This window comes from Mesoplodon bidens (genome assembly GCF_964165515.1).
Source record: "Mesoplodon bidens genome assembly, chromosome: 10".
NCBI lineage: Eukaryota > Metazoa > Chordata > Mammalia > Artiodactyla > Ziphiidae > Mesoplodon > Mesoplodon bidens.
This window is the reverse complement of record NC_138172.1, coordinates 36,367,532-36,395,243: the sequence shown is the minus strand read 5'-3', so window position 1 is coordinate 36,395,243 and position 27,712 is coordinate 36,367,532. Positions and strand designations below refer to the sequence as shown.

The following is a 27,712-nucleotide window of genomic DNA, read 5'->3' as shown; positions in this document are numbered from 1 at the left end:
CATCCCGTCCCTACCTGGCTGTGTGGCTGCAGGGGTGACGGATCATACCCAAATCCTCAAGAACGTCCGAGATGCCATCAGGGGCAAGTTCCCACTCTACAACTTGGGCTTTGGCCATGACGTGGACTTGAAATTCCTGGAGGTCATGTCCCTGCAGAACAACGGACGTGTCCAGAGAATCTACGAGGACCACGATGCCACCCAACAGCTGCAGGTCTCCTCCTCCCCCTGCTCCCAAAGTCATGCCATGGGGAGCATGGCCTTGGCAGCCACGGACCCATCAGCCCAGAGCAGATAAAGCTCTGGTGTGGGGTTCGAATTAGCTGTGTGACCTCAAACCAGTTACTTAAGCCCTGAGCCTCCAATTCCTTCTATAACGTAGGGATCCCGACACCCCACTTTGTGAGTGGGTTTCCTGTTGGATGCCTAGGACGACCCACCAGCTCTGAGGCTGCACCCCCCATCTCCACAGGGCTTCTACGAGCAGGTAGCCAACCCTCTGCTGAGGGATGTGGAGTTGCAGTACCCCTGGGATGCCGTCTCGGCCCTGACCCAGCACCACCATAAACAGTACTACGAAGGCTCGGAGATCATAGTGGCCGGGCGCATCGCTGACCACAAACTGAGCAGCTTCAAGGCGGATGTGCAAGCCTATGGGGTAAACAGAGGGCTGCGGAGGGTGGAGAGGCACCCAGAGACTCCAAACCTACACCGCTCCCCACCCCTGTGCCCCCAGCAGCCTCTCTTTCCCCAGAGCAGTGCCTCACCCCAGCAAGCCACACACACCCCAGGGCTGAGCATTCTTCCAATGAAGGTATCCTGAGGGCAGGCTAGAGTGGGGCCAACATGGCCTTGATTAGCTGTAGTCCCTTGTATCCAACTGGTCCACCTGTTATTCCTCACATCATTCCTCCCAAAGCGTGAGAGTGTGAGAGGCCAGCCTCTTTCTTCTCAAGTGACAACTATTTCCTGAGCACCTACTGCACATGCAGCTTTGCACCACGATGCAGTGCCTATGTGTGTGTGTGCACACTGTGGTGTGTGTGTGTGGGGGGGTGTCACGGAGACCTGGACTCTAGCCGTGCAGTGTAGTTGAGGGTTCAGGACTCGGGCTTTGAGTGAGGAAAGCTGAGCTAGACCCTGGCTGCAGTTGGGTGACGTTGATCAAATGGGTCCAGTTTTCTAGGCCTTTATGTACCGTGGGGGTAACAATGTACTAGAGAGTTGTGTGGAGTAAAGGAAATAATCCACATAATAGGCTTATGCAGTGCCTGGTACATGGGATGCCCTTGGGAAGAGGTGCCTCCATTACTGTAGCTGGGGAGAGAAGGTGCATTTGTGAGCTGTGGCAAGCTGAATGGTGCACGGGGCCATGGTGGGCATCCGGAGGAGTGGGGCGTGGTGGAAACAGCTACATGGTGGATCGGCTGGGTGCCTGCTGGCATCCCCCAGAGAGAGTAACTCCATGAGGGCAGGGCCTGATCCTCCATCCCTGGCATCCCCAGGGCCTGGCCCAACTTGGCTCACAGAGGGTGCTTCACAACTTTTGTGGAAGGAACAGATGGAAGAGGACGAGGAGGGCAGGCACAGGAAAGGCAGGGGGTAGGATGCTCAGAATGGAGCTGCAGAGACCAGACAACATCGGGCTCCCCCAGAACCCCTCATGGCACACAACCTCTCTCTCCCTCGCCTCCCTCAGGAGGGCCAAGAATTCAAGACGACCTGCCTGGTGGACGAGGAAGAGATGAAGAAACTGCTCCGAGAGCGGGGCCACATGCTGGAGAACCACCTCGAACGCCTGTGGGCCTACCTCACCATCCAGGAGCTGCTGGCCAAGCGGTACCAGCCCTGCGGCTGCCTGGGGGGTGGAGGGGCATGACCACCCCAGAGCACCACCCCCATCCCCCGCCCTGGGCCTTTGGACTACAGAGGGGGCGGTTCTAGGCCTTGGAGGTTGCAAGCAGGTCAGATTTACTGGCCTCTGACTTTGCTCGCTGAGTTAATATCAACCAGGCAGTCAGTAGTGTGGTCAGGGCCCACTGGGGGCACAGGGCAGCCCCTTTTGCCCCCACTGAGCCGCTGCGGGGGAGGCTTCCCTTTACCGTGGGGCTGCTGTGTCCAGACACACTCATTTAATCCTCACAACGTGCCGAGCAAACCGAGGTTCAGAGAGGTTAGACCACTTGCCAGGATCTCACAACTATTGAATTCTCTGTGTATTTCTGAGGCACATCCCCCAGCCCTGCCAGACCTCCAGGTTTTCTCTGAGGGAGGCCTTTAAATCATGAGGTCCTTGAAGACAGCCCCTGGGCGGGGGCACTGCAAGGGCCTTGTAAACGTTTGCTGAAAGAGTGAACAAAGGAAGGAAAGGATGAGGGAGTACAAGTCCATTGTCATCCAAGCTGCGGGCTTGGAGCCGGTGTCTGTCTGGCAGGATGAAGTTGGAGGGGGCAGAGAAGGCCAACGTGTCAGCCAAGGCCCTGAAGATGTCACTGGCCTATCAGTTTGTGACCCCGCTGACCTCCATGACCATCAGGGGCATGGCGGACCAAGACGGCCTGGAGCCCCTCATTGACAAGGCCCTGGAGGGTATGGGCTGGCAGAGGGGAGGCTGTGGGCATGGGGAGGCTTCTGAGAGCCAAAGATCTCCTGGGCGTTAATTCTCTTTCCTTTCTCTCCTTTCCAGATTCTCTGCCCTCGGGTGAGTTTTTAAATCACGGTGATTTCCGCAAGGGGCTCCGGGTGGCTGGGCAAGTGGCATGTGCTCCAGCCGCCGGGCACACAGCACCCACTCCCCCTGCCCTGCTCCACCCTTTCTTGGTCTCTTCCTTCCCCAAGATGCCCTTCCCTACTTTGCTGCAAACGAGTTGCTACCTCCTGTGTGCTCGGGGAGCTCTCGCTCAGCCTGAACCCCTCCACTCCCCGGCCTCCTTAGGGGCCCTACGTGTGAGCATCCATCTACCAGGAGGGCTGGGACCCCCAGGAAGAGGGCTGGGACCCCCAGGAGGAGGGCGGGCCCAGGCTTGATTGGCCTCTGGGCCCAGCTGCCCTTGGGGAATGAGGCGCGTGCCTTTCGTGTGGAGTGGGGAGGGTGACGCTGTCCTCTATCGTTGTCCTCTACAGAGATGGTGGGATCCAGAAAGAGTAAGTGGCAGCCATCCTGATGACGCAGGTCTCTACCCCTCTACTGTACACATGGCCACCTCTCAGGCTGTGTATTCAGTCCTGAGCAAAGCCCGGGTCATCACCTGTCTGCCTGATGAGGAAATGAGAGCCTAAGGTTTTCTTCCTCTGCCCCAGTGTTCCTCACTGCCTCTCACTGGGAACCGTCAGAACGCTCCCCCTGACCTGGCCTGGCCTCCCCACCCCTATGCCACCAGCCCCTCCCAGTTCCCAGGAAAGGAGACCAAGAGGGGGCCAGGCCACTGTGCTGGGCCAAACTTCCGTTCCCACATCCCAGGAGGCGTCAAAGGCTCTGTGTCCACTCCGGCCCCTGTGGCCTCAGGCCAGCCAGCCTGGGTGGGAGGGGCCTCAGAAAAGGAGGCAGCAGCTCCAGGGAAGGCCCAGCTGCCTCCCTTCTAAGCGCCACTCACTCTTGCTCGTCAGCCTTCATTCTGTTGGCCTCGCAGCCTTCTCCGACGCGCCCTAGCTCCGAGGTCCAGCAGTTGCCAAACCAAGTGACTGGCGGTGAGTCCTTGGGAGGGTCTGAGGGACACCCCTCCCTGACTGAACTCTTCTCCCCAGCCGGCCCCATGTGCCTGATACTCAATCTAATAGACTCCATGCTGTGCCCCCAGTGGACACTGACCCCCACTTCCTCATCCACGTGCCCCAGAAAGAGGACACTCTGTGCTTCAATATCAACGAGGAGCCTGGTGTGGTCCTGAGCCTGGTGCAGGACCCTGACACAGGTACGGGTGACATTACGCCCTCTGCCAGAGAGGGTGGGGCCTGGGCTCCTCTGTCCTCAACGTTCAGCCATGAACAGGAAGGACAGTGGCTGTGGCCTCCACTCCCCTCACCCTGTGTACCCGCCACCTGGCTGGGCTCAGCCTGCCTCCTTCATGCCCCATCCACCTGCCTGGGCCCTATACAGGGCCTGCTTCATGGGCATGTGACCTGTGCAGGTGCACAGGACCCTGCCCTTGGAAGGACCCCATGCTTGATTGAATGCTCTGCTGGTTCCTCTTGAAATTCTTAACAATTTTTGAATGAGGGGTCCCTCATTTTCATTTTGTACTGAATCCTATAAATGATGCAGTGGCCCTGCCACACCCCATCCCCCGTCCCCCGGCATGGCTGCAGGGGTCTTGGAGCCCACCTCCCCAGCAGGGCTCAGGTGATGGGAACAACACCCTCTCCACTCCATCTAAGTGGCCCAGAAGTGGGCCACTTCTCCCACCCTCCCAGTCCAGTCAGGCCATCTGCTAATATTTGTTGAGCACATTCTAAGGTCTGGGGACACAGTGGGAACCGAAAGAAAGTCCTTGCTCTCGTGGAGTTTAGGGAAGCGAGATAAACAGGTGAACAAATTCTTAGCTGACAATTTCTGAGCATGAGATGTGCTGTGTTGGGATAGTGAAGACGGGAAGGGGGCTCTTGGCTGCTCAGTTCAGAGGAGGCTTCTGTGGAGAGGCCCACCTGCAGCACCTACTGTGACCTGCCCTGTGTCAGGGCCTGGGTCCACAGAGAAGGAGCAGGCCCAAGGCCTGTCCTCAGGGAGGTGACACCGCCTTCAGGGCCCAGAACCGAGGGCTAAGTCTCAGAGAGTTAGCGTGGCGGGAGGGGAGGGAGGCAGTGCTGCGAGCGGCCTGCACCTGTCCTGAAGGCCCCTCCCCTTGGGTGGTGAGGCCCTCAGAGCCCAAAGAGGGTGGGCATGGGGGCGGCAGGAGCAAAGACCGGCTGGTGGGGTTCTAGGGAGAGCTGGGCTGCCCTGACCCGGATGGCCCCTTACCCCACTGCAGGCTTCTCAGTGAATGGCCAGCTCATCGGCAATGAGGCCAGTAGCCCTGGGAAGCACGAGGGCACGTACTTCGGGCGGCTGGGGATCGCAAACCCTGCAACAGGCTTCCAGCTGGAAGTGACTCCTCAGAACATCACGCTGAACCCTGGCTCCAGTGGACCCATATTCTCCTGGAGGGACCAGGCCTCACTGCGGCAGAATGAGTAACCGGGCTGGGGCCGGGGCCTGGGAGGGGAGGCGGGAGTGGGTGTGGTGAAGACCAAGGCACGAAGCCCCAGAGCCAGCTCTGCTGCCTGAGCCTGCTGGGCCCTCATTCCCCGAGCTGTGTCAGTGTGTGATGTCCATGTGGCCTCCGCGTAGGCTGTGCAGACATGTCGGGCCCCGTGGACCATTCCCCACCCCTGACTCCCAATTTCCCTTGATTGCTGGACACGTGCTCCAGGCCCAGCTGCCTGGATGCTGTGCTCCCGTGGCACCCTCACCTTGCAGTCCACCCCTGTCTCCACCAAACCAAGCCGACTCTTCCTCCCAGGCCCAGCGCATTGGCCACCTCTTCCCTGAAGCCATCCTAGTCCCTTCCTCTGCTGAACTCCAGCGTTCTCTAGGTTTCTCTTTCAGCCCCTGTCTTAGTATGCCTTGTTTAGTGTTTGTTCCTTCCTTCACTCATTCATTAATTCAACAAACTCTGCTGAGCACCAGAGTCCAATGCTGGGCAGCAGAGCTATAGGAAGAGGTGGGCAGAGTCCGGTATGGAGGACACAGATGATAAGTGGGAGTCAAAGAACACAGACTCGTGATAGACAGGCTGGAGCCCAAGTCCTGGCTCTGCCACTCACCAGCTGTGTGACCTTGAGCAAGTTTTTTAACCTCTCTGAGCCTCAGTCCTCACAGGATCAGAGTGGGAATTGAATGATACAGTTTGCGTGGAGAGCTTAGCACAGGGCCTAGCACATTGTAAGGGCCCCACACACAATAGCAACAAGTGGGAAGGAGCATGAAACAGGTAACCGTCAACCCCCTGCGGGCAGAGGGGTTCATAAGAGCTGGGTCTCAAGGACAAGAGCAGCTGAATGGAGGGGGTGCAGTGCACCTGCACCTGCCCTCATGGCACCTGGCCCCACAGGGTGGTGGTGACCATCAACAGGAAGAGGAACCTGGTGGTGTCCGTGGAGGACGGGGGCACCTTCGAGGTCATCCTGCATCGGGTATGGAAGGGGAGTGCCACCTGCCAGGACTTCCTGGGCTTCTACGTGCTGGATAGTCACCGGATGTCGGCACGGACACACGGGCTGCTGGGTACGGCTGGCTAGGCGGGCAGAGCTGTGGGGTGGGGTGTTGAAACCAGAGGACTTACCCTGGGTCAGCTTTGCAGAGGGTCACCAGGATAGGCCCACCTCCAACGTGGCCTACAAGGCTCAGAGTTCCAAAGAGGGTCCCGGGGAAGGCTTGTCCCACAAAAAGGCTGCAAGCAAACACAATGAAGCTAAAGGTTAAGTGAGCATGGGAACGAGTAAGGAGAGGTCCGATTAGCAAATGGAAAGGTCCAGTGGACTCCCAGAGACCTCCTGAGTGGGATGGGTCATCGGCCACACTGCTTCTCCTTGTGGCCTTCCTGCAGATCCTGTTCTCTACCCCTCAACCCTCTCTCCCCAGCCAGATTCCTTTGGAATTGGTCCAAAAAGACAGGAGGTACAACCACCAGGCAATGTATCTGCTTCTTTATAGCAAGTGAACTAAAGGTGGCTTTTGATGCCAAGATTTATAGAAACAGTCAAGCCCTTGAAAAACAATTGTTTAAGCAACTCTCTAAGCCTCCAGTGAGCACCTACTGAGTACAAGGCAGCAAGGTCCCCGATGGTAACTGCTGTCTCCCATATGCCTTTCCAGGACAATTCTTCCACCCCTTTGATTATAAAGTGTTCGACCTCCACCCAGGCTCTGACCCCACAAAGACAGACGCCACAATGGTGGTGAAGAAACGCTGGCTGACGGTCACCAGGTGGGTGGGCTGCTCTCCCAGCATCTCTGCCCTTGGCCTTCCCCATCGTTGCTCCAGGCCTTCCTCCAGGTGTCACAGGGTTGAGGTGGGCTTCCTGGGGCGGTGCAGCCCTGCCAGATCCAAAAGGTGATCCCAGTTGGCTTGTGTCTCCTCAGGGGCTTGCAAAAAGACTACAGCAAAGACCCCCGGCATGGGGCTGAGGTGACCTGCTGGTTCATCCACAACAACGGGGATGGGCTGATCGACGGTGTTCACACTGACTATATCGTCCCCGACATCTTCTGAGCCCCCAGCCAGCACACCAATCCTCCCCTGGGACCATGGCAGAGGAGGAGCCTGACCTGCTGCCCAGGCCACACCTCCCTGTCCAAGCTGGTCTCCTATGTCGAAGCACTCATGACTTCCATTAAAGAGAGGCTATGTCCAGCCCAGGCTGGCTGCTTTGGGGGAGGCGGGTGTGGCAGGGAGGCAACCCAAGATGTTGCTCCTCAGAAGGGCTCAGGAGTCACAGTAGACCAGGAGGCTGGGCGGGAGCCGGCACCAACTCTGCCCCCACCCAACCCTGTTCTCTGTAGCTGCCTGGCCCCGTGCCCTCTGAGTGTCCTGGGTGTCCCGTGCACACAGCTCCCCCTACAGGTCCAGAGACCAAAGGACACTCTGGCAGCATGTATAGGAACAACCCGCAACAGCTGCAGCTGCCCCAGTGCTTCCTGTAGCCAGGAACTGTTCTAAGTGCCTTTGTTGAATTAATTAAATGTATGCTCCCAACAGCCCTGGGGGATACTTTTATCAGGACTACTTAGGTAATTTGTCCAAAATCACTCATCTTTTTTTTTTTTTTGCGGTACGCGGGCCTCTCACTGTTGTGGCCTCTCCGGTTGCGGAGCACAGGCTCCGGACGCGCAGGCTCAGCGGCCATGGCTCACGGGCCCAGCCGCTCCGTGGCATGTGGGATCTTCCCGGACGGGGGCACGAACCTGTGTCCCCCTGCATCAGCAGGCGGACTCTCAACCACTGCGCCACCAGGGAAGCCCCCCAAAATCACTCATCTTTTAAGTGGCGGAGCTGGGATTTGAACCTCTGCTATCTGGAGTCAGCATCTATGTGCTTAACCATCCCATGTAAATACTCCCATCAGGCTGGGTGGCTGATGGCCAAAGCCTGTTGGGATTTGGTTCTGGATATCCCAAACTATCACTTAACACGAACATGTGAAAGAAATACATGAAATATACATGGACTTGGAGTCCTGAAGAAGTCCTGCCAGGAGCTGAGGGTCACCTATTGGGGTCAGGGCCTCAAGAGGCAGTTCCCAGGCCTCCATCCTCCACTGGATTTCCCAGCTGGGGGTTTGGAACCTCTGAGAGCAGGCCTATGTCCCCAAAGCAGAGACGGCTACTGCCCAGAAGCTGTGATTTCAGGGGCAGGAATAGCAGCCCACTGACTCCTCACACCAATGTCTGGAATTACCCCTTCAGAACGCCTTCCCTGGGCCTTGTCTAGGGGCCCAGTTACAATGTGACGTTACAGGGTGTGTGGAGATGAACTTGCACTTTGGGGAGCCACTGGCCCTTTTGGCGAAGGTTGATGGGCCTCCACCCACTCCTTTCCAAAGAGTTTCTGTTTTTTCTGGCTTCTGTCCAGTTCCCATTCCAGATGAGGCCCATGGGGGCTCAGATCAACAACACAAATGCTGAGGTCCAGAGTTGCCCCAGGCCCAGGGACACAGAGCCCTGAGGGGCAGCCAGTGGAATTTCAGAGCCCAGCCCACCATCTGGAGTATCCTGGGCTTCTCAAGGGAGAGCCACGGGCTGCCAGCTGGCTGGTCACCCTCAGCAAAGTCTGCCCAACTGGGGCCTCCTTTTCCCGTCCTCTAGAGTGGAAATGGGGTGAACCTGAAGATTTCCTAGATTCCTTTAATTCGAAATTCTGTATGATGACTCTGGGTCCCTCCAAGTCCCCAGCTGTCCTTCAGGGGCCTCTTGAGCAGCCTCAGAATTTCCTACTTTGAGTTGTCCCTCCCACAAAACTCCAAGTATTGGGGGATGAGGCGGTAGCCTGGAGGAGAGGGGCTGGGGAAAGCTCCTCAGGCGGCTGCAGAGCCGTGAGGAGGAGCCACTGGGCAATGCTGGCAGGACAATAGTTCTGCCACCCCTGCCACAGCCCCAAGAGCCCAGTGGTCAGCGACCATAGACGCTGAAGATGACCTCATGAACTAGATGTCCTGGGAGCCAGACTGCAGGGCCCTTCTCTCTGCTCCCAGGTGTCAGCCCTGAACTCGGTGCCCGCCGGCAGTGTGGGTCAGGGTTCAGGAGGCCTGAGGAGAGCAGGGACCCCCAGCCTGGACTCAGCAGCTCCCTTTGTTGATCCGCTATTGTTTTGCTGACTTTGCAGCTCTCTGTCATTACTTCTGTGGCTCCTGCCACTTCCAGTCACTAGTCCACTCTTTCCTTGGCTTCTGCTGCCTCAGAGCTTCTGCTTTCTGTCTTCTCACTCTGTTTCTCTGCCCTCAGCAGTCAACTCTCTCTGTACATCTCACAGTCAAGTGCACTCTTGGCTTTCAGTCAAGACCATGGTACGATCCATAAATTAGCTGTCCTGTGCTCAGGCATCCTCATCAACACTGTTCAGTAGTGGCTGAGTAGGGGGGTCACTGGGTCACCTTGCTCAGAAGAACATGGGTATGGCCGGCACATGGTAGCCACTCTGGAAGGTCTAGGGGCTGGCAGGGCCCTGGGATGGCCCAGAAGGACCCAGCCCCCACTAGGAGGGGATAAGACCCTGCCTCTGAGGCTCCCATTGTCCTGGATAGCAGAACTCCAGGCTCACTGGAGACTTTCAGGAGAACGACTCTCAAAGAGGCCGAGGGCAGCTGAGTTCCTCGCCAGACTGGGAACACAGGGATGAATGTGACACATGGCCTGGCCCTCCAGGTGCTCATAGTCTAGAGAGAGTGATCAGATCCAAACATGTGAACCTCAACCAAGGTAAGGACAGAATGTAGGCCCTTTGGGAGCTTGGAGCCTGCAGCAGGGCTGTCTGTGGTCAGCTAGGGGACAAAAGAGGAAGACTTCTGAAGGACGGACACAGGCTGGCGGAGATAAGAGATGTGATGTGCAGAGAAGGGGGAGGTACGCCAGTGGGAAGAGAGTTAAGTTCAGAAAGCAAGTTGGAGCTGGACCACAGGACTTGGGAGTTGTCCTTTTCAAGGGGTCGCGGGAGACAGAGAGAGTAATGAGCAAGGGGTCAGCCATGGAGATCTGAGCCTTGGAGGGATGGGTCTGGTTTGGTGCCCTGGCTGCCTCAAGAAGGGGGGGCTGACTGTGATCCAGGAGGCCAGACCAGAGGCCACGTCTGCAGTGCGGCGACAATGCTGAGATGCTGTTTGTGACTCCATATCCCATCGCCCCCTCCCAGGGTGTCTCGGGGCCCATTTGCCAACACAGAGCTTCTGCTTTCTCTGGGGGCCTCCTTGTCCCACAGCCGCCGGGAGTGAAGTCCTAACACTGCTGACGATACCCACCGGGCCTCCTTGGTACAGGCAGATCCAGGCCCATCACTCCACCCATGTCCAGCTTCCCCGGGGGATCGTCCCGCCTCCCGCTCCTCCCGCCCACACTGCAGGTCGATGACCCCACTTGGGAAACACTAGGCTTGCTCATATAAGGAGCCCAGGCGCCGCCAGTGTGCTCAGCGATGGCGTCTGCTCGGTGGCCCTGCCTCATCTTGGCTCTGCTCTCCGGTGTGGCGGTCTCTGGCTTCCCTAGAAGATTAGGCGGGCTACTCGGGGTAAATCTGCCCCCTCTTCACCATCTGGCAGGCAGAGGGGCCAGGCCGGCGGTCCTGTGTGGAGGGTGAGGAGGAGGCAGAGGCTGGGCGGTGAGCTGCAGGGAACAGAGCTGGTATGCGGGGAACTGGGCTCCAGACCTGCTCCCTAATCCTGGGCAAGGCTCTTAAATCTCCTGGGTCTCTGTTTCCCTACCCATCAGGTGGGTGATGCAGCACGATCAGCTCACCTCAGTGAGGGGCTGTGAAGGTCCATGTCTGAGACAAGGGTAGAGGCCTCTAGGAATGGCCGAGCTGAGCCATGTGGCGTACAGTGGTGGTGGGGTCTGGATGAGGCCTCAGGGGCCTGGGGCCCAGGGAAGGGCAGAGTGGGTCAGGGTATATGGGGCAGGGGAAGAGCTCTGGCTTTGGTCCCCCTTGCCCTGATCCCCCCGGTGAACTGGAGATCTTCCCTCCCTGCACCTCAGTTTCCCCATCTATTCAGAGCCCTTCCTTCTCTGACATGTGGCTCTGGGTGGGTCCATGTCCAGAGGCCCCTCAAGGTGTGTGTGTGGGGGTCACTGCTGAACCTTGGCCTCAGCCCAGAGCCTATTGCCAAGCCACTGTAGCCTTGGCCTTGGCCTGACCCCTGTGTTTGTCTTTGTTTTTGCAGAAACGGAGCCTCCCGGAAGGGGTGAGAACTTTCACCAGGGATGGGGCAGGGCAGGACGGAGCTAGTTGCCCAACAGAGGAAGGAGTGGGCCACAATGGCAGGTCCCTCCAGCTGGCAAACAACCTATGGCCCCCTGCCCTCGCAGACCCCCGCTGTGACTCCAGAGCCCTGGGAAAGAGCACCACGGAACCATGGCCCTCGGACCCACTGATAGAGCAGAGGACCGCCCTTCCACGAGTCCATCTTCCCACAAACACTTACCGAGCACTTGTCAGGCCCCATGCACAGGGCAGGAGACACACAGTGAATGGCCCCGTCACGCCTTCACGAAGCATCTTTATATCCATGTTTAACCCAGACGTCTCCCTGGAGCGTCCTTTGGTCCATCACCCCGTTGGAAAGAGGGTTTTTGGGGGCACGAAGGCCCTCCCCATGCACTGCCCTCAGATAGGAAACAAGGGCCTATTTGGGAGACAGAAGCGGGCAATTACCAAAGGACACAGGGGGTGGGCTGGGGGGTGTGTAGACACACTCTTTCTAAGCTGAGGTGTGGAAGATGAGCAGGAAGAGCTAGGACCTGGCATAGCTGGAGCACGGGATGAGCAGAGGAGGCAGGACCTGCCTGGAGGCCCCCAGAGCCAGGGGGAAGACTGTCCTGGGGGCGGTGGTGAGAACGGGAGGGCTTCACGTGGCAGAAGGACAGGGTCAGATTTGGGTTTTTATACCATCTCACTGGCTACAGCTGCATGTAAACAGATGATAGAGCTAAGGATGCAGAGTGACCATCAGAACAGTGGTGGCCAATTAAAGGTGGCAACCAAGGATGCTGCCCAGGCTTCTGACATGGGTGACTGGGAGACTGGAGGGGCCACTTACCAGGCAGGAGCTTTGGAGCCCCCAAAGGGGAGCTTGAAGGGGAGACGGCAGGAGGAAGGCCTGGTTTCCGGGTGCCTCGGGCTGGCTGGTCACCATCTGCTGATCACTGTCCCTCTCCCGCAGGTGGTCGATGGCATCGAAGTCTACAGCACCAAGGTCCACTGCAAGGTGACCTCCCGCTTCGCTCACAATGTCGTCACCACCAGGGCTGTCAACCACGCAGACACTGCCAAGGAGGTTTCTTTCGATGTGGAGCTGCCCAAGACAGCCTTCATCACCAACTTCACCTTGTGGGTGTCACCACGACTGCTGGCTCTGGGCTGGGAGGGGAGTCTGGCTCAGCATGAGTCCCCCAGCAGCTCTCTATCCCTGCAGGACCATTGATGGTGTTACCTACCCTGGGAATGTCAAAGAGAAGGAAGTTGCCAAGAAGCAGTATGAAAAGGCCGTGTCCCAGGGCAAGACAGCTGGCTTGGTCAAGTAAGTGTGGACCCCCAGGCCTTGGGGAGAACGTCAGGGCTGTAAGGGCCCTCAGAGACACAAACAACAGAACAGCAGCTATTATTATCATTACATGGCAAAATGCGTCGTAATTCTTACAACGTTATCTCATTTTGAATTTGAGGCAACCGAGGCTCAGAGTGGGTAGGGGTCTCCCCCAAGGGTAAGGGACTTGAACCCAAGGCCCAGGAAGGATGGGCTGGTGCTGTCTTTGGGGCAGTTATTGTCTTGCACCCACATTCAGGGCCTCTGGGAGGAAGCTGGAGAAATTCACCGTCTCAGTCAATGTGGCTGCAGGCAGCAAGGTCACCTTTGAGCTAACCTATGAGGAGCTGCTGAAGAGGCACAAGGCCAAGTACGAGATGTACCTCAAGGTCCAGCCCAAGCAACTGGTCAAGCACTTTGAGGTAATCAGCTGCTCTCCTGCAGCCCCTGCTGAAACTGCTGGGGGCAGGGTGCTGGGAAGGGTCCCTGGGCACACCCCACAGCAGGGTCAAGAACACAGAAACCCAGGCCCCACCACTTGGTTGAGGAGGCATGAGGGAATTACAGTGGTGCTGGCTACAGCACCTGGGCCAAGGGGAGGAGGCTGGGCGGCACCTGGCATATCCAGGTTGGGTGCTGGGCCCTTGGGGGCAACATCACAAAGTGTCTCTGTAATGCTTGCAACTGCTTACATGGGCATTTTACCTACATCAGAGTAGAAAGCCAAAGGAAATGCTTTAGTGGTAGAATCTGGGGCACCATATGGCAGGTAGTAGAAGAGTTCTGGGGTCAGAGTACCGACTTAAAAGCCCTTGTGGTCATTTTCTTGGTGGGAGACAGCAGGCTTGGCTGTCACAGAGCTGTCCTAGAGGCTGCTCCTTGTACATCACTGACCCATCTCCTTGCCCTTGTTGTCCTGGAGGCGGGGCTCTGCACTGTCACTGAGTGACATCTCCTTACCTTTCACCATTTCAGATCACAGCAGACATCTTCGAGCCCCAGGGCATCAGTATGCTGGATGCTGAAGCCTCATTCATCACCAATGACCTCTTGAGCAGCGCCCTCACCAAGTCCTTCTCAGGGAAAAAGGTGGTATAGATGCCCCTCGGGCCTGGGGAGCAGGTGCAGGAACACTGACCCTAGCAGGGCGAGTCTGAACCTGGGGATTTGGCTGATGCAAGGGAGGGAGAGAGAGAGAGAGAGAGAGAGAGAGAGAGAGAGAGAGAGAGAGTGTGTGTGTGCATGTGTGTGGGGTGGGGGTGGGGGTGGGGGTGGGGGGATAAGTCTGCAACATCCTCTTTCTCCTAGGCCCCCTGGGTCAGCAGTGAGGATGCTGGAGGCAGGGGGCTGCTTGCTGATGATGACCTGCCGGAGGAACTGGGGTCTCAACTGCACTGGGGGACAGGGAAGCCATTTATATAGCCTGGTCCCATTCTATTTTGGGAAGCAGGCAGGGCAGGTTACTGGTCCCTGTTTTACAGATAAGGAGACCGAGGCCAGAGGGAGTTTTTTAGATCTGATTCCACATGAGGGGTGAAAGAAAAAAGGGAACTTTATTCTTGGTACTGGTGGTTGGCTCTGGTCCCCAAGGTCCCCAGCAGTTCCAGGGGCCTTGCTGATTATGGGCAGTGGATGAATAAATGTTTATGTGGACAGCAAACCTCAGTCAGGACTCCCAGGGTGAGGCCCAAGGAGCATACGCTCAGAGGGCTGCTGGCCTCTGCAGGCGGTGCCCTCACCCAGGGCCCCTCCCCATTCCCTACTCTGCTCCCTTCCCCCTCCTCCTGGCAACAACACACACAATACCACCCAACATGAAATTCCTTTTCATGGTGCAGAATTCCCCTCCCAAAGTGGCTTCTTAGTGCAGGCAGAGCTAAGGGACTTGTGGGCCCAGTGAGCAGGAAGAGTGAAAGGCTGGCTCAGATAAGGCCCCTGGCCTCCAAGGAGCTCCCGATCTCCGAAGGGGAGAGAGGTGCTCAGAAAGGCTGAGCACCCCAGAGGGTGGCAGGACTGCCCAGGCACCTACCTACAGGCTCCTCGCCATGAGGACTGCACCTCGCTCTCCAGGGCAGCCCCGGGCTGAGGTCTGCAGAAGGCAGGCCCTGGCCAAGCTGAGCAAGGCTGGCCATCACCCTCCCTCAGGGCCACGTGTCCTTCAAGCCCAGTTTGGATCAACAACGTTCATGCCCAACCTGTACGGACTCCCTCCTCAAAGGAGATTTTATCATCACCTATGACGTGAACAGAGAGTCTCCAGCCAACGTGCAGGTAGGTACCCGCCAACTGGCTCTGCCAGGCTGGTAGATTCCCCACCATGACGGGGTGAGGGCTGATGCGGGGAGGGGCTGCAGCTTCATCTAGTGAGACACACTTGATCCTCAGCCCAAGGATGAGTTTCCTGCAAGGTGTGGGGACAGTAGGTAGTCCAGAGCCTTCGTGTGGGACCCCTGGAGGGGTGGAAAGGACATCTTTATTTTGGGCTGGTTAACGGCTGCCTTCTATTTGCAAGGGCAGCCAACGTGAGGTTGCTGAAGGGATACTGGCCTCCTCTCTCTCTCTCCCCTTTCCAGATCGTCAATGGCTACTTCGTGCACTTCTTTGCACCTCAAGGCCTTCCGGTGGTGCCCAAGAACGTGGTCTTCGTGATTGACGTCAGTGGCTCCATGCACGGTCGGAAAATGGAGCAGGTACTCTCCTTGGTGCAAGGGGGTGGGGGTGGGATGTATGGGAGGGGGAGAGAGATTTTTAAAAAGTGGACGAAGCCAATATTTCCAGTGAAAGAGGGGAAAGGGGGACAGGATTCTAAAAAGGCACAAATCATCTGCCCCTTTTTTTGCAGATGGCATGGGCCTCACCGCCAGCCCAGGCTGGGAAGACATCTTTTTGTCTGCTTGTCTTTCTCCTTCCCAGACAAAGGATGCCCTCCTCAAAATTCTGGAGGATGTGAAAGAGGATGACTACCTGAATTTCATCCTGTTCAGTGGAGGTGTGACCACTTGGAAAGACACTTTAGTTCAAGCCACTCCTGAGAACATCCAGGAGGCCAGGAAATTTGTGATGAATATTCGTGATCAAGGAAGTAAGAACAGAGGGGAGGGAGCCACATCCTGCCACTCCTCTCTGCCTGAGCAGCCTGTTTCCCTCCTGCCTTGGGGCAGAGACTTTGCTGCTGGTCCAGGCCCGGCAGACCCTGGCTGGGGGTAGAGGTGGGGGTGGGGTGTCCTCAGGCTAGATACTGGGGTGTCTTCTCTGTGGTCTAGGGAAACCCATTCTTTCTGTTTCTAACCTGTGATCCTGGTGCCCCACTAGCCCCAGCAAGATATCCTAATCCATGGCAGTTTTGTATGAAAGATGACAAGTGACATCTATACTGTTCCCCACTCCTCCCTGTGAGAGGGGCTGGGAGTCCATTTGACTGTTCTCCAAATTGCTCTTACAATCACCGTGTGCATCTATCCTTCCGGCAGCCCTGAGAAGCTGCTTACTCATTTGAAAGACTAAGACATTCATTCATCACTCACTGAGTCATTCAGTCGATACTCACTGAGTACCACCACATATGGGCAGGCAGGGTCCCTGGGCACGTGAGCAGGGGCTGCTGTCTCGACCTCCTCCACCCTGGCACCCTGAGGACATGCTCCCACGGTGCCGTCTGTCTGTCTGTGTGCCAGTGACCAACATCAACGACGCGCTGCTGAGGGGCATCAGCATGCTGAACAAGGCCCGGGAGGAGTACAGAGTCCCGGAGAGGAGCACCTCCATTGTCATCATGTTGACCGACGGGGACGCCAATGTGGGTGAGGCAGTGGGTGTAACTCTGGCTGCCGCTCCTGGCTCTGTAGCTGGCGTGCTGCAAGACCTTGGGCAGCTCTCTCCAGGGTCCCCCATGGTCTGTGAGCCCCTCAAGGGCAGGGCCCTGCCTCCCTGCCAGGCCTTCCCACGTCTGCCTCTACAGGGGCTGGTGGCCATGACTCCGCCAACTCTGCACGTGTAGAGGTCAGATCTGTCCAGACAGAGCTTCTCCTGACAGCCGCCGGGGCTGTGGCTGGAGCGTGAACACCTCCTTCTCCTGCAGGTGAAAGCAGACCTGAAAAAATCCAGGAGAATGTGAGGAATGCCATTGGTGGCAAGTTCCCCTTATATAACCTGGGCTTTGGCAACAATCTGAATTATAACTTCCTGGAGCGTATGGCCCTGGAGAACCATGGGCTTGCCCGCCGCATTTATGAGGATTCCGACGCCAACTTGCAGTTGCAGGTATGCCTTGTCTTGCACACCTCTGGGAATGAGGAGCTCACTACTTCTTCAGGAAACTGTTCCACTGTGTGACAATTTCAGTTATTAGAAAGAACTTCCTCTTGGGTTGAAATCTACCTCTGGTTATCTCTTACCCATCAATACTGGTTCTGATTTTGTCTGTGGGCTACACAGAACAGACCTGCTTCCTCTGTAGGATTGCCAGATCAAATACAAGACATCCAGTTAAATATGAATTTCTCATAAACAGCAAATACTTTTTAGCAAGCATGCTCCAGATATTGCATAGGACACTGTATTAGTTTACTAGTGCTGCCTTAACAAATTACCATAAACTGGGTGGCTTCCACAACAGAAATTTGTCTCACAGTTCTGGAGGCTAGAAGTCCAAAATCAAGGTGTCAGCAGGGCTGGCTCCTTCTGAGAGCTGCGAGGGAAGGATCTGTTCCAGGCCTCTCTCCTTGGCCTGCAGATGGCCATTTTCTCCCTGTATCTTCACATCATCTTCTCTGTGTGCATGTCTGTCTCTGGGTCCAAATTTCCCCCTTTCATAGGGACACCAGTCGGATTGGATTGGAGTCCATTCTGAACACTTCATTTTAACTTGATTACCTCTGTAAAGACCCTTTCCCCAAATAAGGTCATGCCCTGAGGTAGTGGGGGTAAGGATTTTAACCTATGTATTTTGAGGGTACACAATTCATCCCATGACAGCTGTACTTTTACTAAAAAGTAACTTGTCATTTACCTGATATTCAAGTTTAACTCATGTCCTGTATTTTCATTTGCTAAATCTGGTACCCTCCCCCTCCTCCCTGGCACAGGTGACTGCTTCTCCACCTCTGCAGTGGAACCCCCGGCCTTCCTCCTGTCAGTCTCTGGGTCTCCATGTTCTCACTCCACATCGCCTTCTTTAGTCGGCCTCCACCCTTCCTTCTTACTTTCGTTCCAACAAACATTTCTTGAGTCCTTTCTATGTGCCAAGAACTCTGTCCTTTCCTTTTCTATTCCTCCCAGTCTCTACCTGGAGGGGAGGGGGGAACGCGGTGAGGAAGGGCTCCCCCAAACTGAAGGGCATAGTCAGGGCTACGTGGAAGTAGAGATCAGGAGCCAGGACTGGCCCAGCCCGGAGACTCAACAACCCACGGAGGCACCAGTGGGAGCCTGCCCACCCTGTCCTCTCTCTGCCCACCCTCGTGGCCTGAGATGAGCAGGTCCCCTATCTGGACTCCAGGGCTTCTATGAGGAGGTGGCCAACCCGCTGTTGACAGATGTGGAGGTGGAGTACCCTGAGAATGCCATCCTGGACCTCACCCAGAACAGTTACCAGCACTTCTACGACGGCTCTGAGATTGTGGTGGCTGGGCGCCTGGCAGATGAGGACATGAACAGCTTTAAGGCGGACGTGAAGGGTCACGGGGTAAGCTGGGCTGGGGCCCAGCTGTGCGCTGGGGATGGGGGATCCACACGGATAGGGCTCTAGCCTCCTGGCTGACGGCCCAGCAGTAGCAACTCCTGAACAAGGCCCACCTGGCTCCTGGCTCCAGGCCTCCAGCCTCTCACCTCCTCCCACCCCTGCCCCAGGCCATCAACGACCTGACATTCACTGAGGAGCTGGACATGAAGGAGATGGAGAAGGCCCTGAAGGAGCGGGACTACATTTTTGGAAACTACATTGAGCGGCTCTGGGCCTACCTCACTATCGAGCAGCTGCTGGAGAAACGGTGACCCTGGCCCACCTCTCACACAGCCCCCAGCACTGCCCCAGCACCTACCTGTGAAGCCCCCTGTGCTGGCTATGCTCCGTGGGGAGCCCACGAGGAGGAAACTTACACCCCAGGAAGTGCACCTCCACGCCCACTCCAGCTGCCCTGCCCTCTTCTTGGCCAGGCCCCATGGCCTGTTTTTCCTGGAGTAGAGCCGGGTCCATCATCTGGGGCTCAAGCAGCAGCCCGGGAGCACCTCGAGGGCAGGGGTGGGCCTCAGCATCCTGTTCCCCGCACCCAGCATGGGCCCACAGAGGTCTTGACACTGAACACAACCAAAGGCTGGGACCCCAGCCCTCAGCCACGGGGAGCAGAACTCGGGCCCATGCGAGAGGGCCGTGTCGGCCTTCTGTTAAGTGGGCTTGGCCAGGAAAGCCGCTGGCGCTCAGCATGTGAACACTATTATGACTGATTGTTGCGGTGGCCGTCTTGAGCCCCTTGTATTTTTCAGGTGGGGAAACTGAGGTCCAGAGAGGAATCAGGGCATGTCCGTCTGTCCCAGGGAGCTGGTGAACCAGTTTTTCCTGAGTGCTAGTGGGCTCTATCCTGGGGGACCCCATTGGGAGGGGTGGAGGAGGGTCCTGGGCTGACCCTCCCACCCCGCCCCTCCCCACAGCAAGAATGCCCATGGCGAGGAGAAGGAGAACCTCACAGCCCAGGCCTTGGACCTGTCCCTCAAGTACCACTTCGTGACGCCACTGACCTCCATGGTGGTGACCAAGCCTGAGGACAACGAGAACAAGACAGCCATTGCCGACAAGCCCGGAGAAGGTGGGCACGGAGGGCGGGGGCCAGAACTCGGAGGCCTTCTTCCAGGCCCCTGGCCTTAGGTGCCCTGAAGAGAAGAGGGCCAGGCTGAGGAGACCAGACCTGCTGAAAGGCGCAGGTCCTGGGGGCATCGAAGGAAAACTGGCCAAGGGATGGGGAGGGTGTTGTAGAGGGAGCAAAGCCATTAGTGTGACTAGGAGCCTCGAAGTCTCTAAAAGGGCACAGTGCCCAGGGTCATTTCCAGGAAAGGGACTTAGGCTGCAGCATGGAAGGGTTCAGTTAGACAAGAAGAAGCACTTCTGACCTAAAAGTTAGGCCTGGAGCAGGCGCCTGGGGACTGTGAGAGGAAGAGGCCCTGAGAGCTGGAGGCTGGGACCAGGCCTGCTCAACCAGACCCCAAGAGGGGGGTCCTGAGTGTCCCTGCAACTGGCACAGGTGATGGGGGTTGGCGTTGGGAGGTAAAGAGCCGGTCTAGGACAGGTCTCTGCCTCTAGGAGCTCTTGGTTCCTGCAGGTGGCACACGAGGCCTGGGGCTGGCTGGCCAGGCAGTAAGTCGGTCACATTGGCCCTGACACCAGGAGTCTGTGGCCTCTAATGCATTTCTCCTCTTCCTCCCTCCCAGGGCCTGTGGATGCAGAAGGTGAGCTTTAGCCACTGCTGGGTGGGTGTCCCAGGAGAACGACAAGAGAGGACCAAGGAGGCCTTTCCAATCATGCTGGGGATGTACTGCCTGGGGAGGGGCCCTCAGGACACCTGGGTTCAGCTCCCAGCTCTGCTGTGAACTCACCAGGGGCCTGGGGCTGGGCTCTGTTCCACTCTGAGCCTAAGGGTTCTCGTTAGTTGACTCACGGTAGCTTCCTCTGCCCAAGGAGGGACAATCAGTATGAAAGTATTCTGTGACCTACAAAAATTAGCAACTCAATTAGCACTCGACTAATCCCACAGCAATCCTTTAAGGGAGTCCTCTCATGGTTCCATTTTACAGTGAGGAAACTGTGGCACAGAGAGGTTAAATCTATTTGCTCAATGACTCAGTCAACAGGAGGGCAAGCCGGGACTTTGGCCCAGGCAGCCTGGTTCCAGTGCCTGCGCTGGAATTCACAGCATTTTGCGTTTCTCTCATTGTAAAATTTGACCATCACCCCCCCACACACAAACCCACCACCACCAGGCAGGGCCTCCCCAGCCCCTACTGGCCTGCCTTGTCTCTATCCATACAGGCTGTCCTAACCAAGCAGTATATTTGGAATGGGTCATGGCTTTGCCCTCTCAACAGCCCTGTGAAATGTAGTCACTGTGCGCGTGTGTGTGTGTGTGTGTGTGTGTGTGTGTGTGTGTGTGTGTGTGTGTGTGTGTGTGTGTGTGCGCGTGCGCATGCGTCTGTGTGGGTGTTTTACTACCAAAGACAACAATCACCTGTGAGCCTCATCCCACCCTGGGGGTGGGAGTTCAGGGGTGGGGGACGGCATTGCTCCTGACACAGAAGCTGACGACCTAATGGCTTGCATTTTAGCTACGTGGAAGTGCTGAGCCCCAGTATTAACATTACACCCATATTACCCACCAGCCCTAGAAAGGAGTTCCCTAGGCATGTCCCATTTCTAAAGCCTAAACTTAGGGTGTCATATTCCCACCCTCTATCTGTCAGCGTTGGGGCCCCACTGGGGACCAGCAGCTCCAAGACAGGCAGAAGGCATGGGGTTGGGGGGAGGGAACCCCTAGACCTTGCTCACGTTTGCCCTTTGGCTTCTTTTTTCAGTGATCCCCTCCATGGCTTACCTGAGTGAGTATGTGCCAGGTGCCACAGAGCGTGGCCCTGTGCCGTCCCCCTCCGGAGTCTTCCCTGAATCAGCTCTCTGGGACAGGCAGATGGTTGGGGGGTCCTGAGGAGACAAGGGAAGGTGTGGGTTTAAGAGCATTATGGAGTAGGAAGGGGAGAGGCATGAACCGAACTCTGGGTGGGGGTCCTGGACCCTCCCCGCCTGCTTGTTTAGCTCAGCCCTCTCTCCCTTTGCGTCCACAGCCAACTTCCGGCCTCCCCAGACACCCTACTACGGTGAGTTCCCCAGCTCCTCCTGGGGCGAGGCCCAGGGCCCAGGGCCGAGCGCCTCCTACCTGTCTAGGAGTCCATCCCATGGGGACTAGGAGGCAAGGGGAGGGCCCCGGAACAGTGAGAGGCCCTGGGAGCCAGCCCTTTCTCTATGTGCACTCAGTGGATGGGGACCCCCACTTCATCATCCAAGTTCCAGAGAAGGACGATGCCATCTGCTTCAACATTGACGAAGACCCAGGCACAGTGCTGCGCCTCATTCAGGACCCTGTCACAGGTGGGGACTGCAGGCTGGGGCCAGGGTCTCTTCCTGGGAGGGCCTGGAGTCCCAAGGACAGGCACATGGACTAGCTTCTCACTCTGCCTATAAGTCACCCATCTTACATGCAGACTACCTCCTGTAGGGATTACAGATTCCACCCAGAGCCACAGGCTCACCTAGTGCCCCCGGGGCCAGTGGTGTTGGGGAGACAGTTAGAATTAAGTGCAGCCTGGGCATGCAGGCAGGACCCAGCCTGTGTGTAGGGAATCATTTTTCTCTGAACAACACTGGCCCAGGCAAGGGGCAGATCCACAGTGTGGGCCCTCAGCCACTAGCGTGACCCCCATGTGTCTAGGAACAGATAGGGCTGGCTCGGAAGTCCTGGCCTCTCAATGGGGCCCCCACTGGGCTACCCCTCAGCAGGTCTGGCTGAAGGGGAAGGTGCGTCCCTAAAGACTGGACTCAGAAGGTCTTGCTGGTCTCTTGCTACCCCGCCCCTCTGGCAGGCCTCACAGTTAACGGGCAGATCATTGGTGAGAAGAGAAGCAGCCTGGACTCCCAGACCAGAAAGACTTACTTTGGCAAGCTGGGCATTGCCAATGCTCAGATGGACTTCCAGATTGAGGTGACACCAGAGAGGATCACCCTGTGGCACGGGGCTGCACAGAGCATGTTCAGCTGGCTGGACACAGTCATGGTCACACAGGATGGGTAAAGCCCCTCTACTGGGTCTCTGAGAGGCGCTAGAGCGCAAGGGTCTAAGGAGGGATTTGAACAAATCGCAGGACAGAAGATGCACAGGGCTCACAGGAAAGACCAGTGGCCTCAGAGTTCAGCCCCTGCCTAGGGGAGGGTGACAATGGTGGCCCCCCACCAACCCCTGGGGCCCCCATCAGTGGCAGTATTGGTAGCTAGACAGTTCATAGGACTGACCTTGAGGGAAGGGCTGTGTGGACGAAAGCATTAGGTGGACCTGGCAAGCAAGCTGATAGCGACAAAGATCCCTGCATGCATCGTGTCTGGCTGAACTTGCTTGTTCTCAAACTCCTCAGCCTCTCCTGCATCTTCAGGTCACCCCAAGCTGGGTGGGCAGGGCAGCGGTGTTAGTTCCACGGAGGCTCAGAGAGGGGCAGAACCTGCCCAATGTCGCACAGGAAGCCAGTGGTCGAGCTGGGTTTCGATCCCGGGCCTCCAGACCCCCAGGACAGCCCCTTCTCCTGCTTACAGAGGAGCAGGGACCCACTCAGTGGAGTGCATAGTCAACGTGCGTGAGCATCTTCTCTCCAACACCCCTGACATAGTTTCTGGAGTCTGTGTGCTCTCAGGTGTCATGTCTCCTGCTGAGATACCCTTGATTCAGATGCCTGGTGTCATGGCCACTGGGCCTCACTGCTGACCTCCTCTTCTCTCCTAGGCTGTCTGTGACGATCAACAGGAAGAACAACATGGTGGTCTCCTTTGGAGATGGGGTTACTTTTGTGGTTGTCTTGCATCAGGTGTGGAAGAAACAGCCCATCCACCATGACTTCCTGGGCTTCTATGTGGTGGACAGTCATCGGATGTCAGCACAGACACATGGGCTGCTGGGTATGAAATGTTCAAGCCTCAGGTTGTTCAGGCCACATGGTGGAGGGAAAAAGCCATGCAAAGGGCCAGCCTAGCCACCCTGGACCCAGGGCTCAACACCCCATCCAGCCTTTGCATCCACCTTGGAAGGCCAGTGGCCATGTCACATATGGTGGTGGCAGGGCTGACAGTGTGGATGTTTTTATTCCCAGGACAATTCTTCCACCCCTTTGACTTTAAAGTGTCTGACGTCCACCCAGGCTCTGACCCCACAAAGCCAGATGCCACAATGGTGGTGAAGAACCATCGGCTGACAGTTACCAGGTGAGGAGACTCTATTGACGTCCTCACCCTGCCCTGTCACAAGACAGGAGGAAGGAGCTCTCTCTGCCCACGCACATCAGCCCAGCTGGCTCTTGTCTGTGGGGCATCCTTGTTTCCCTCTGGGGTCTTGGCCCCCACTAACTGGGAAAAGGCCAAATTTGACCCCCTAGAAGGAGTAACCACAAGACCTCATTCTTGACCAGAGTCTGGACTCCTAGAATTGGCAACTTTGCACCCCTTTTCAACCTTAGGTCCTTGGGCACAGCAGCCATCTTGCCTACCCCGTGTATCACAGCATCTCTCTCCTTTCTCCCAGGGGCTCCCAGAAGGACTACAGGAAGGACATCAGCGTTGGCACAAAGGTTGCCTGCTGGTTCGTCCACAACAATGGGCAAGGGCTGATTGATGGCGTCCACAGCGACTACATTGTCCCCAACCTGTTCTGAGTGGACATGCCAGCTTCTGCTGAGACGGCTGGCAGGGCTTGCCTGGCATCTGGAACAGAGGCACAGAGTGGGGCCTGATGGAGGACTGTGACAGTAAAGGCCAAGGAGAAACCAGACGGCTACCAGTGTCCGCATGCTTCCATGAGCCCCTGCTCCAGGGGACAGGCAGCTCGAAGGAAGGGCTGGGGGCCTCTCCACCGATGCGGCTGAAAGACGCAGTTGGTTGAGGTGGTACTATGGGGAGTCAAACACGTGATGGTTGGGGAAGGAAAAAATCAAGAATTGACTCGAGAGCAAAGAGGCTCTGAGAAGTCGGGAAGGACTGACTGCATTTCAGAGTTCAGGAGGGTCAGAGGAAAAGTCAGGGGTCATGGCTCGCAAGCTCTTACCAGAACCTTTAGGCCTGAAGTTCCTTCTATGACTCAGGAGCAAAGAGTGCTCCAGGGCAGACCCGGCCTGCAGCTAATTGTGCACGCCACCTACCCTTCCACTCTAATCATCTCGCCATCCATCAGCCCACCCATCCCCCGCTCCCACCAACAACCCATCTATTCAGCAGGTAAACCCAACATTCTGGGCTAGGATCTGGGAGCACACAGTTTAATAACCCAGGTCCTGCTTGCATGGGTGCCCAAGTTTCCCTTCAGCTGGGCTGGGGATCCCTGGGATCCTCCAATCACTCCTCATGGTGACCACATGTTGCACCCTCACAGTAAGTCCTGGGTGGGGTGGGGGTCAGACAGAGGTTCCTAGAGAAGGGGCTCTGAGGGCTCTCAGCCTGGACAACCCTCTCCCACCCGGACAACAGCAACTGCCCCTCCCCAGCCCTCCTGCTTCCAGAGAGAGCTTTTTGCAGTGCAGACCTGGTCATCATTCCCTGCCTGAAACCCTATAAATGACATCTCCCACCCAGGGTTCTTGGGACAAAGACAAAAGTCCTTCCTGCGGTCTCTCCAGCTTCATCAGCCCCCCACGCCAGGTGCTCCCTCTCACTGTCTGCGTTCCAGGCACACAAACTGCTTCCAGTTCTGCAAACACAACCCCTCCTTGCCCAGATCCTTTGCCTCTGCTGTTCTCTCTGCCTGAGGGGCTGAGGGCACGCTGGGCAGAAGGTACCCGCCTGAAGGAAGCATTGGGTGGCTTCGCTTATGGCAGAGCGGGGGACACAGTAAGACCGGAGGAGGTTGCAGCAGATTGGGAAGGGTCTCGAATGCCAGCGGGGTGGAGTGGAGTGGGGTCTGGCCATGGCTCACCAGGAAGTTCTGCTACCTCCCACTCCAGGGGCCCCTCTGTCTGAGCCAGGACAGGGTTGCCCAGGGCCCACACTGGCTTGGGGGCCTGGAGAGGGCTGGAGAAGGGCAATCCACAGGGAACATCCGTCACCAGAGGAGCCCCTGAGGCGCTGTTACTGCTCTAGAGAGAGGGCCACATGAGACATGGGCCCATACTGAAAGCGGCAGAGGTCCAGGCTGGGCTGGCAGAAAGGGCCCAGGCCTGGGATGGGACACCCTAAAGTGGGCAGTCCCAGGTTGGCTGAGGAGCCATGTAGCTTTAAACCAGTCATCTTGAGGTCAGTTTTCACATTTATGAAATGGGGAGAAGGATCCTGCCAGATGGAGCGTGTGAAGAGGCATCGGCATGGTAGTTTCTGGTCCTCCTCAGGTGCCTATCTTTGTCCTGCTGCTCCAGCTAGCAACCAAACCCAGCGGGCTGGGAGAAAGGCAGCAGGATGTGCCCAGCCCAAATGTTGCCCCCTTCCCCAACACATAGTCAGGGAGGTCTGTCCTCTGCCCAGTCCCACCTCGTCCTGGCTGTGCCTGTCCCTGCCTACAGCCTCTGAAGGCTCCCTGGGCTTTCAGGATAGAAGCCAAGCTCCATGGCGAGGTGTAGGCAGCTGGTGCTGGCCTGGGGCTTCCCCACCTCACCAGCATCCCTTCCACCTCACCCCACGGCACTGCTTCCCTTTACCTTCCTGGACTCAGTGCAGTGTCCTGGCTCTGGCCCTGGTGTCCCTGCCCTCCTTTTCCACTGGGCTAACTTTTCTTTATTCTTCAAAACTCAACCCCAGTCCAATCCCAACCATGACACTACCAGGAAGCCGCCCCTGATATTCCTCAGGTTGGGCAAGATGTCTCCCTTGGGGCTCCTTGTGGCACCTGGTTGTCCTCTGGGTGGCAGCTGTGTCTGTCAGGTGCCCAATGTACCTGCAGCACTCGGCCCAGGGCCTGGACCAAGCAGGTGCTGGAAAGCATGCAGTGAACAAAACAGTGACATGCATGGACCTACTTCCAATTGTTCACAGAGAACTCATGCACTTCAGGTGCTGGCTGGGCCAGAAAGTCACCCAGGACCCCACTGTTGTGGCACAAATGCCACAGCCCAGCCCAGGTGGTGGCGTCTCGTTCTGCTATGTCAGGGCCAGCCCCACAGCAAGTTCAGCGGAGCCCCCGAAGCTGCTCCCTTGTCTCGCTGAGCTCGTCTGAGCCCCTCTGGGTGACCTTCACAAAGTGACTCTGCCTGAGACCCCTGCCTGCCACCCAGGCTTGATGGGGAGGTAGCAATGCAGGAAAGAGTGTTCCTGAGCGTTGGGCAAACTTGCTGCTGGAGACCCCTCCCTCCCACCGGCCTCTCTTCTACCCTTCTAGAAAGACTTACTCAGCAAACACCCTGTATAGCTCAAGAGCTGGGAAAAGAATGTTCTCCCTGATCTGGTTTGCTCCCTCTCAGCAAGCAAATGAACTCGTTTTCTGCTTTACCCTGGCTGCCAGGAAGCTCAGAGCAAAGCTTTTTTGCTGCTACAGCTTCCACTACCCTGATGTCTCTGATTTAACTCTCCTCCTGCTTGGCTCTTTTCTCTTATTTTCATTCTCATGTTTTTTGGTTTTATTCTCTTTATGCTTTTTATTTGTAAGCCAAAGACTTGTGTCATTTTTGAAGAGGTAGGTGAAATAATTATAAATGTTTTGAAAGTATGCTTTGCCTGTGCAAGAATTGGGTGGGATCTTTGGGGTGCCTAACCCTGGGGCACAAACAGGAGAGGAGACCCTCAACAGCCCAGGCTCCTGGGAACAGACCCTTGCTTCCCTCCTGGGACTGGGGCCTCATCTCTGTCTCCTCCGTCTTCCACTGCCAGCTTCTCTGCAAGGTGGTGAGAAGACAGGCCTGTTCCTGAGCACAGGTGTGAAAATCAGATTACGTCTGGCAAATCCCACTGCAAAAGGGCCCAAAAGTTTGCTGAGAATGATGAACTTCTACCCAGGTCACTTTTTTTCTTTTGAGTCAAAACTGGTTTTCATGGACCATGTCACCATAAAGCAGAGTGAACGCTGCTCCCAGGAGTGTTCTCCTGCCCTAGGCCCCCAGCAAGAGCAACGTTTTGACTGGGTGGTTTAAATCTCTCTAAATCTTAGTTTCCCTGCCTGAGAAATGAAGGGACCAGACTGAAAGCTCTCCATGGGCCTTACTGGCCACAGGCCTTTGAAGGGTTGATGGCGGATGATTCTAATGT

General features: G+C 56.7%; 2 protein-coding genes and 2 long non-coding RNA genes across 10 annotated transcripts in view; 2 read left to right on the top strand and 2 right to left on the bottom strand.

The window, feature by feature from the left end:
* The window catches only part of ITIH1 (inter-alpha-trypsin inhibitor heavy chain 1), a 19,258-nt gene extending 11,058 nt beyond the window's left edge, over positions 1 to 8,200 (top strand). For both annotated transcript variants that reach the window (XM_081246339.1, XM_081246338.1), the window contains 12 exons: positions 33 to 214; positions 473 to 658; positions 1,700 to 1,839; positions 2,435 to 2,589; positions 2,687 to 2,701; positions 3,124 to 3,144; positions 3,607 to 3,687; positions 3,798 to 3,911; positions 4,965 to 5,166; positions 6,087 to 6,259; positions 6,851 to 6,962; positions 7,118 to 8,200. In XM_081246339.1, the coding sequence (XP_081102465.1) occupies positions 33 to 214; positions 473 to 658; positions 1,700 to 1,839; positions 2,435 to 2,589; positions 2,687 to 2,701; positions 3,124 to 3,144; positions 3,607 to 3,687; positions 3,798 to 3,911; positions 4,965 to 5,166; positions 6,087 to 6,259; positions 6,851 to 6,962; positions 7,118 to 7,247 (1,511 nt within the window). In that variant the 3' untranslated portion in view covers positions 7,248 to 8,200. The remainder of the gene's footprint in view (positions 1 to 32; positions 215 to 472; positions 659 to 1,699; positions 1,840 to 2,434; positions 2,590 to 2,686; positions 2,702 to 3,123; positions 3,145 to 3,606; positions 3,688 to 3,797; positions 3,912 to 4,964; positions 5,167 to 6,086; positions 6,260 to 6,850; positions 6,963 to 7,117) is intronic.
* Positions 6,971 to 12,390, bottom strand: LOC308623707. Its single transcript, XR_014016872.1, has 3 exons — positions 12,277 to 12,390; positions 11,662 to 11,862; positions 6,971 to 7,072 (listed from the first exon to the last, which is right to left on the bottom strand). It is a non-coding gene; the product is annotated as an uncharacterized lncRNA (long non-coding RNA).
* Positions 10,639 to 27,712, top strand: ITIH3 (inter-alpha-trypsin inhibitor heavy chain 3). 5 transcript variants are annotated; one of them, XM_081246340.1, is made up of 22 exons: positions 10,639 to 10,751; positions 11,401 to 11,421; positions 12,400 to 12,566; positions 12,652 to 12,756; positions 13,022 to 13,184; positions 13,738 to 13,851; positions 14,908 to 15,033; positions 15,336 to 15,452; positions 15,676 to 15,844; positions 16,437 to 16,562; positions 16,841 to 17,022; positions 18,257 to 18,442; positions 18,607 to 18,746; positions 19,405 to 19,559; positions 20,179 to 20,196; positions 21,316 to 21,339; positions 21,580 to 21,612; positions 21,770 to 21,883; positions 22,375 to 22,579; positions 23,283 to 23,455; positions 23,647 to 23,758; positions 24,075 to 27,712. In XM_081246340.1, exons 1-22 carry the CDS (start codon positions 10,659 to 10,661, stop codon positions 24,202 to 24,204), a joined length of 2,673 nt encoding a protein of 890 aa, XP_081102466.1. In that variant the 5' UTR covers positions 10,639 to 10,658; the 3' UTR covers positions 24,205 to 27,712. The 5 variants fall into 5 exon arrangements, with proteins under 5 accessions (XP_081102466.1, XP_081102467.1, XP_081102469.1 ...); XM_081246342.1 differs by having other exon boundaries at positions 10,668 to 10,751; positions 12,636 to 12,756; XM_081246341.1 differs by lacking the exon at positions 11,401 to 11,421.
* LOC308623706 lies at positions 19,552 to 23,274 on the bottom strand. Of its 2 annotated transcripts, none has more exons than XR_014016870.1 (4): positions 22,802 to 23,274; positions 21,336 to 21,439; positions 20,344 to 20,457; positions 19,552 to 19,623 (listed from the first exon to the last, which is right to left on the bottom strand). It is a non-coding gene; the product is annotated as an uncharacterized lncRNA (long non-coding RNA). The 2 variants fall into 2 exon arrangements; XR_014016871.1 differs by having other exon boundaries at positions 19,600 to 20,181.